The sequence below is a fragment of the Triticum dicoccoides genome, chromosome 6B (genome assembly GCF_002162155.2).
Source record: "Triticum dicoccoides isolate Atlit2015 ecotype Zavitan chromosome 6B, WEW_v2.0, whole genome shotgun sequence".
NCBI classification, from domain to species: Eukaryota; Viridiplantae; Streptophyta; class Magnoliopsida; order Poales; family Poaceae; genus Triticum; species Triticum dicoccoides.
In genome coordinates, this window is record NC_041391.1 from 560,802,176 (window position 1) to 560,811,136 (window position 8,961).

The following is an 8,961-nucleotide window of genomic DNA, read 5'->3' on the forward strand; positions in this document are numbered from 1 at the left end:
GGAGAAATAAAAAGGGTAACCATAGATATATGGTGTAGCATCATGAGGTTCAGGTTCCTGCTGTTGATCAAACGTTGCTTCGGTCGAGGTGGGTTATGCTTGATTATGTTCTTTGTATTTTTGTTCATGGCCTACACTGGTGTTATCATCTATTCTGTTTCAAAAATTTCAATGGCTTAGTTTCATGTCCCAGTACCACTTGAAGTACAACTAAGTACCTTCTGACAGGGCAATAATGTATGTATTTACCTATGGTTATTGTTCCCTATAAGAAACATGATCATCTCACCTTGGTTTCCCCTGTATCTGACTTGGGACAGTTTTATGTGAGATTTGTTTTGCATTTTCTGTGTGTGTGGATGCTTAAGCTTAAGCTTTTGTTATTTGGTTCAGTTAGAGATTAAAGAAGACTGAAATTGAGTCGATGGTGTATATACTTGATATATATAAATGGTCAAAATAAGGAAGTGCTTTTATGAAAGTTAAATATGCAGTTGTCTTCCTGTTTGAATCTTCATTGGTGATTCCAAGTTTGTTGCTTTCCCCAAAAGTGGAGATTTGTAGTACCGACAGAACTTCAACCTATTCAGCATAGATCTTAAATTGACCAGACAATAGTATAATAATTTTTATTTACGGCCTTAGAATTGTATTGCCACAAAAAAAATCAGATTTGAAATCGCAAAAAAAGCAGGTTCTTATGCTCATAACAATCCAGGAGATGATTCTGTAGCTTAATGTTTGCTTAATCTTTTCCATCCTTAATTAGTTAAAGGTACTAATTTGGTGATAATTTAAGAATCTTCGGGTAGTAGAGATCATGTAGGTCATTTAGCTCCGCCCACCGGCCGCCGGAGATTAAAGAAGACTGAAATTGAGTCGATGGTGTATATACTTGATATATATAAATGGTCAAAATAAGGAAGTGCTTTTATGAAAGTTAAATATGCAGTTGTCTTCCTGTTTGAATCTTCATTGGTGATTCCAAGTTTGTTGCTTTCCCCAAAAGTGGAGATTTGTAGTACCGACAGAACTTCAACCTATTCAGCATAGATCTTAAATTGACCAGACAATAGTATAATGATTTTTATTTACGGCCTTAGAATTGTATTGCCACAAAAAAATCAGATTTGAAATCGCAAAAAAAGCAGGTTCTTATGCTCATAACAATCCAGGAGACGATTCTGTAGCTTAATGTTTGCTTAATCTTTTCCATCCTTAATTAGTTAAAGGTATTAATTTGGTGATAATTTAATAAACTTCGGGTAGTAGAGATCTTGTAGGTCATTTAGCTCCGCCCACCGGCCGCCGGCCAGAGGTGAGTTCTTTTATACCTGTATAGGAGAGGGGGGTGCTCATATCGGGGCTGCAAATTGGGAGCCTCTGATGTTATCACCATCCCGGTTCCGTTCTTCAGATACACAGAATCGTTCTTGTTCATTGGTTGCTTGAGGGGAATGTTATTTTCTTGGAGAGACAGAGAGAAATCTCTACTGAATTAGGTGTTGAAGATGTTTTCTTGTGTATGTGTGTTTCAGTGCGAACCCGAATCAGTTGCTGCTCCAAACCAGACAATTTGGAGGATGAACGCGAGTCTCCCAGCGATGCCATGGTTAGCACTGTTCTTTCAGTTGTCTCTGTTTCAAACCATACAATTCATTTAGGCAAAATACTGGAGACACTATCATTCATACTGTATTTGGCATGGTAGTGGACAGTCAGAACCTTACGGTCTTGCAACATCCTCAGAATAAATATTCTGCTCCAATCAGGTTCTATGTATATTCTGTTATCCACGGTTTATCTCAGAAACGAGGATTTCATATTACACAAGTGAAGAATCCTTGAGAAATGTTTATGGCAAATGTCAACCGTAAGTCCGCACAAGACATAAGTGATCCCCAAATGGTGAACAGTGCCATTCTACAAAATAAAATGTCTGCAGAACAAAAAGGACCCTGAACAATTTCTGGAATTTTTGTGTTCCTTTATTTGTTACTCCTCTGCACTACATCAATTTTTCCAGGCTCGTTTTGCTTTCAAGTCTGATGCGCGTGTTTTTTCTCATATATATAGGAAGAAGAAAGTATTCGCTCCAGACGTAGATGTCTAGCTTGCCTGTGTGCTGTAACATTAATCAGTGCATCGGGCCCAAAGTTTTCTATCATTGGAACCTTGATGATTTATCTCATTTGAACATAATCTAACCCCTCTGATTTTTTTCAGTACATAATTGTACACCTTCTATGCCCCGCTTAATTGTGTGTTCATTTTGTTAATCAAGAAGCATCTGATTTTATGGCTGGGTATGTTGAAAATATATAAAACCTTTCTTTTTTTGGATAATTTGTTTCCCTTTGACCAATCTTTGTTACTTGCCTACACATCTGTGCATAGCGTGGTGCTCCAGCGCGACCGCTTCGTGTGCTGCCTCGAGTCGCATGGCCACCATGCCCGCGCCGAGGCGAAGGCCGCTGCCACTCTCAACGCCCTCTGCTGCGCGCTCTCGCCGGCGGCGTTTGCAAAGCCTTGTCGTGGCGCTGCAAGTGTTGCCCCCCTCCTCCCCAAGGGCAAGGTGAAGGAAGGTGCATGTGTGGTTCTTCAGCAGCTCGCAGCGAGGATTGCTGTGTCCAACCTGCAGAAGTATGCCAAGAAGTTCTCGGAGATGTAAGCCACGACACATTTTTCTGCCATGATTTCCTTCGGTTGGATTTCGTGGATTTAGGTGTTGAAAAATTATGGGTTGTGGATGCAGGATTAAGGACATGTCCCCGCACTACAACGAGAGATCTGAGCTGTTTGGAAGTTAGTTTAGGTTTTTGTTGTGGATTCACAGCTTCTCACATGTATGATCCTCTTAGACCTTTAGATTTCCAAAGAAACTAAATGAAGATATGGTGGTATGGTCTCAATAGTACAACTTAAAGCCTTTCATGTTTTATATTTTCTTTGAAATTTGCTCTTGAAGAATTATGTATCTATGTTAGATCCGGTGAGAAAAGGCGGCTTTCAAGTAGAGGTTGCTGCAGTGTTGGCCACATTTGGTTTTCGACTTAAGTGTCTAAATATTCTCACAATACTTGGCTCCCTTTCGGCCTTTGCGCCATTGGCGCAACGAGTCATCTAGTTTCATAGAAGCACAAGCTGCTAGCATAGCGGTGTGCAGGGGGAGGCCTTGAGCAGACAGGTGACTGCGTTGCTGGGGCGGATATGAGGCACATCTGCAGGCAGCAGACTGTAGGCAAGAGGTACATGGCAGTGTGGCGAGATGGTCGGTGGCTTGCTGCTGTTGCGAGTGGGCTACCTACAAGATGGACAGGAAGAATATGGTGCAAGCAATGGCAAAGGGGAAGGCAGGGAGTGGTAAAGTGAAAGGTATATTTCCTTTTGAATTTCTATATTTGTGTACGTTGGCAGGGGAAAACGATAGTGTGCAACTCTGATTTTTATTCCTGTCAGACTTTCAGACTATGCACACTAGAGTGATATTAGTGGTCTTTTCATGCTGTAAATTGCAGATTTGACTAGACACATCGGCTTAATTTTTTATTATGATCTTAGTAGTATTTTCATGCTGTAAATTTCAGATTTGACAAGATACTTTGGCTTAGTATACGAGATATAGATGCTCCACGCAACATGTGTATGGTTGCATAACTCTTGGCTCTCCTAAATCAGCCTTCGATCACATGAAGGTATACCTTGGTGCAGGGTATGTACATAAACTAGGTGCAAACGTGTAATCTATATGTACTCTTTTCAATGGCAATTTGATATTTGGCTTTCCAAACTAACCTTGCAATTTAGTTAGAAACAATAAAGTTCTTCAGAAATGCCTTGAAACATTCTCAAGCAAAAGCAAATGAAGGGCATACCAGTTCCTTTTTAATACGAGCCTCAAACTTATTGTATTTTGAAATCTGAATATGTTCCTGTTGTTGCATCATTTATCTATTCTTTATTACCTCATCTAGTAATGTTTCTTTCGTGGTTTCGCTGAATTAACAAAATAGTTTTTATAGCTTATTTGTGCAGGTATATGCTAAGATTGTGTGGGCAATATGTCTCTTTCATACTGCTTATTAAAATTTGATGGATTATGGTTGGAATGTGATGCTTATCTGCTCATTTTATTTTTTTACAGTTTGTGATAAGATCGGATTTGAGGTGTATTTATAACGATCACATAAATGAAAGGCTACAGGAAGATTTTGGAAATGGCAATGGTGTCAACAAAGACATGAGACAAGAGGTAAACACTCTTCTATATGTTACCCTCTACTATTAGATTGTACTGTTGAAATTGATTTTGCGACCTAAATATGGTGAGTAGAATTTTACTTTATATTTGTTTGATTACATGTGTTGCACACTGGTTTATATGTATTGCCTCCCCTATCCATCTGGGCGAAGAGTTCCGACTTTTGAGAGCGGACATTGTGCAAAAGTTTGTTCTTTCATGCTTGCCATTCATCCCCGACAGTTGTGACAGGGATTGCAATATTGTAGATCAGTACATACGCGAGAGCTGTATGACAACTTCATTATGAATTGGTCACCTCGAAATTTGACAAGCTGTTGAGATATGTGTAGTAATTTGTGTATGCATTACAGCTTGGACTGGCGGCATGGACTGAAAAATCGTCCCAACCATCTTGGAGACACCCAGGCAGGTGTTGCGAGCTGTGATGCCCGAGGCACCCGCCGAGAAAATGGGGTTCGACATGATGATCAAGGATGCGCAGGGTATGCTCTTCTAATTAGTTTGATGATTTCCACATGTAGTAATGCTACTCTGAATGTTTTTGCATAACAATCTGAAGATTTTGTATTGAAACCTTCGTGGTGGTTCTTTCAGTTAAGTTGAGCGGTAGACGTAGTGATTCTGGTGTGAAGTTTCCCAAATGCATTTTCTAATAGAAAATTTCTTTTTCCAGATATAGACTCTTTTTGCTAATAAATAGGCCAATCTGGATTCAAAGTTAAATAAAATTTGTGGCCTTCTGTTGATAGATGGAATTACACACTGATGGACTGTGGGTTTCTATTTTTCTTATAGAAACAGAGAAACCGAATATCATGTTTGCAAGACGGTTATCATATATTCTAATTCAGACACAAGTGATGATACAACAACGCTCTTCGCCAAATTCCAATTCAGACGAGCGTATCTTAGCTTGGGAGCATGCCCGTGCAACAGTTTTTGTCATCTTCATGCCCCATATAAGTTGCTTCTGTCATGCATAGAAGACAAAGACGCCACCGAGAGCAGCGACACGCATAGTGAGGTCATTGCCCGTCACGATTTTTCTTTGAGCTGCCTGGAGACTTGCTTTGAGCTGCTAGGAGACATCCAGTGTTGGTGTATTCTCCCTTCATTGCCCTGTTTTTTCAGTGAAAATCTGAACATATGTAGTTGATTTCCAATATTCGATCGGCCTGCAATATTTTTTGACTTAGTTCTTTGTACATAGTACGAGCTTGAATATTGAATAAGCAGATCTATTAAATATATGAATAGAATTTTGTGCATTAGTTTGTATGTGCATTTGCACACATGCATATGATTATTCAGGTCAGATTTGTTACGTGCTCTGTTTGCCACCAAAGTTTGGTGCACCTTCGTATTTTCAGATTATGATTTGAAGTCTTTTTTGAATAGTCCTATTTGTATTTGGTGGATTGTATCTATATTCTATGTTAACAGGAGATGTAACCTCATTTATTTTCACATTAATAATAAGTGCCTCTTCAGTATATCAAAACAGTCTTTCTCTATGGGGAGCCTGCAGTTTGTGATGTTCGTAATTTTTCTTTGGGCAAATACACTACAGAAAAAACATTCTATGTTGAGCACCCTGAAAAGGCAGATATGTACTCGGCATAGTGTTTGCTGAGTGTAAAACTGTATGAAGTGCACTGGACATACACCTAGCATGGTGTTTACAGCATGTATTTGTCGGTTTTTTAATGGAATGTTAAGATTCTTATGTTCAACTATAATTTATCTCCGAAAGCCAATTATAGAATATTTATATAGATTCCCATTTATTAAAAAATATACTATGACATGGATTTTAAATTTCGGGTACTTTGACATATTCGCATTTAAATTTAATGAGGGACACGTGCGTTGCAGGTGCATGGTTACTAGTGATATAATATGGACAGTAAGGTATGCCTAAGTTGACTTGATCGGAATGTCCTAATTATCTTGTGTACAATTTATTGTGTGGCTTTAGGATAATTCATGTTTGCTCTTTTAATAATAGTATAGATATAGCCCAAAACCTAAAAAGTGCTCGCGTGCTTGTTAGACCTTTCCGGCACACACCTTCGCTGGCCGTCGGATCTCCTCGCGTGCGAGATCACGACGCATAGGTGAATTCTTGTCGGAACCCACGTCTCGAACCCTCCGAGCCCACTATCGCCTCGGCCACCAACCCACTCCCTTCCCCTTTCTCCGTCGCGGCCCCGCTCCCCGCCGCCGCCTTGGCCCGCGCCCATTGCCACCACCTCCACCTGCGCGCCTCCGCGGCCAACATCTCTTCTCACTGCCGCGACCAGGCACCACCACCACCTCCCACTGCCGCGGCCGCACGCCACCACTGCCGAATTGGTCAACGCCTCCATTAGGCCACCTTCCCGTCCCCAAGCACCGCCATGAAGTAGCCCCCACCCCCAACAGTCGATACACTCAAGGGCCGCCACCTCTTCCTTCTTCCCCGGCGAGGGACGGAGCTCAGCGCTCCAGGAGGATGTCTTCCTCCCCGGTGGTGAACCCGGCGAGAGACGGACCTCATTGTGATGGGATCTGGATTTGGGGTCGTCTGCGTCGTCGCCGATGTATCCGGTGGCCACCATGCACCGCGGTCGCAGGCCGCCTTGCGCCTGCACCCAGATGGCTCCGCGCCTCCTCTCCCTGCCCAAGCTCGTCCTTCCGCGACTCCCCTTGTGGAGACTTTTTTTGACCCAATCGCTGGTCCGGCGAGTCCCAACTGGCAGCCTGACTCCGACGAGCCTGTCTACTGGTGAGTCATGCTGTCGCGTATGCTGCTGTTGTTCCACATCTCCTGGTTGTAGTCTTGTCGAGAGCCCATGTCAGGTCGAGCAAATTGCTCATGGCCTCTGTGCGTGGAGGTGAGCATGTACTTGGCCATAGCAGCGACAGCACAGCTGACGGCGGCAATTAGATCGAATGTGCGACTCATTTCCTTTTGAGTGACTAGCAACCATTCTTTCCTAAGCTTTTTGACAAAACTCAGATAATCTTCTTCCTCATTTGTGACAGTTCCCAGTTGAACAACAAGATGTTCTAGAAATTTCAGAATAGGCATAACATCTTTCTTATATTGTACGCACAGCGCGGGCAGAGGTGGTAGCAGGGTCTGGTGGAGGCGACGTGGTTGAGGGACTCAGTGTCGTACGGTCAGCGCGGGCAGAGGCGGCATGATCGAGGGACTCGGCGTCGTACACACAGTGCAGGCAGGGCCGGTAGCAGGGTCTGGCGGAGGCAACAACCAAGAAGGTATGGTTTGCATTCCCAGGAAGACAATTTGTGAACGTATGGTTTGAACTCTTCAGGCAATTTTTCAGTGCACGCGAGCAAGTTGTAACCAGCAGTTAGGCATGTTCTATATGCCAATAGGGAGACTACCTTTTCCTTTTTTTTATTAAAAAACAAAGAATGCATGTACTGGCGTTTTTCTTTGACCAACTATATATACTGATGTTGATTTATGAAGTGGATGCAGTGATTAAAGGTAGACATAGTGTACCTTTCCTCTCCATCGATAGGAAGAAGGAGCAAGATCCACCTTCAGCAAGAAGACGGTGACGTCGACCACCACCTTACATACTGCTCGACGGCTAGGATGAGGGTGTCGAGCCCCATGTCGTCCTACTCCTCGCCAGATCCGGACACTCACGTGCAATTGTCAGTGAGCCTTTGTTTCTTAGTTTCCCCTGTGCAAAACTCAATCACCGATTCAGCACGGGCTATGAACTTGCCTGGCAGAGGGGCACGAGTTGCTTGGAGGGCCTGCAGTCCGGCAGGATATTGTGGAAAGGCCGTTGCGCGATGATGGGGATATGGAGAGGGTGCTGGAGAAGAAGGCCGAGCTGATTGGGTAGTATGAGGACGAGAAGAAGGCTCAGGCGGACTGGGAAAGGCAATCCAACGGCAACCAGAGTTGACGAACCAAGGTTGCCTCAGCATGACGGGGGTGCACCACATGCACCTGAAGATGCAGTGTAGGTACCATATGAATTTTCATCCACAACATGTTGAAGTAGATTCCAGAAGTTGGCACATGTTTGCGTGACTGGAGGATGTGTTCTTTTTTGTAGGCACGTGCATCACATGATCTAGAGATCGTGCCATCGAGGGGTTCCAAACGTATGCGGCAAAAGCACATTATAACCCGGGGGAAGCGCCCTACTGACATTGATAGCAATGAGGAGTTGCCAGAGGAAGACGACAACACAATTGAACTTTCTGAGCACGATCATTCAAAGCCAAAGAGAGCAAGACAGATGAAAACGAGGTAGTGTCTTCGCGCCCCGATGTGTATAAACTAGAGAGGCAACCTTTTTTTTTGTAAAGCACATAAGTCAAAACACATAAGTTGCTTGCAAATGCTCTGTTAGTTCCTGGACCTAATCCATCGAAGTTGTTTTTTTAAACAAACAACATGTTTGCGTGCCAAACCTCTGTTAGTTGTTGGAACTAAGCCATTTTGAAACTTTAGTTTTTTTTGTAAAAACACATAAGTCGCTTGCAAAGGCTCCGTTAGTTGCTGGTACTAATACATTTGAACTTGATTTTTAAATAAACCACGAGTCACTGGCCAAATCTCTATTACTTGCTGATACTAATCCATTGAACTTGTTTTTCAAAATAAACCACAAGTTGCTTGCATAATCTCTGCTAGCTACCTAAATATATCGAGGTAGTTGCCT

The 8,961-nt window shown here is 42.8% G+C and overlaps 1 protein-coding gene and 1 long non-coding RNA gene across 5 annotated transcripts in view; both read left to right on the plus strand.

Annotated features, from left to right (window-relative positions):
* The first annotated feature begins 15 nt into the window (after positions 1–15).
* Positions 16–4,233, plus strand: LOC119325909. Its single transcript, XM_037599632.1, has 6 exons — positions 16–88; positions 1,539–1,612; positions 2,227–2,306; positions 2,398–2,667; positions 2,756–3,375; positions 4,145–4,233. Exons 3-5 carry the CDS (start codon positions 2,299–2,301, stop codon positions 2,808–2,810), a joined length of 333 nt encoding a protein of 110 aa, XP_037455529.1. The 5' UTR covers positions 16–88; positions 1,539–1,612; positions 2,227–2,298; the 3' UTR covers positions 2,811–3,375; positions 4,145–4,233.
* A 2,186-nt stretch (positions 4,234–6,419) lies between these two features.
* The window catches only part of LOC119323837, a 7,078-nt gene continuing 4,536 nt past the window's right edge, over positions 6,420–8,961 (plus strand). The window contains exons 1-5 of one of the 4 annotated variants that reach the window (XR_005156536.1): positions 6,420–7,031; positions 7,365–7,528; positions 7,755–7,936; positions 8,018–8,257; positions 8,350–8,546. This is a non-coding gene — a long non-coding RNA (uncharacterized LOC119323837). Of the gene's footprint in view, positions 7,032–7,364; positions 7,529–7,745; positions 8,258–8,349; positions 8,547–8,961 lie in introns of all 4 variants that reach the window. The other 3 variants (XR_005156534.1, XR_005156533.1, XR_005156537.1) reach the window with 3 other exon arrangements.

Bases quoted from the DNA above. Each gene is read 5' to 3' on its own strand.
- LOC119325909 (XM_037599632.1), top strand. The intron at 2,668-2,755 runs GTAAGCCACGAC...TTGTGGATGCAG, and splicing joins GCCAAGAAGTTCTCGGAGAT to GATTAAGGACATGTCCCCGC.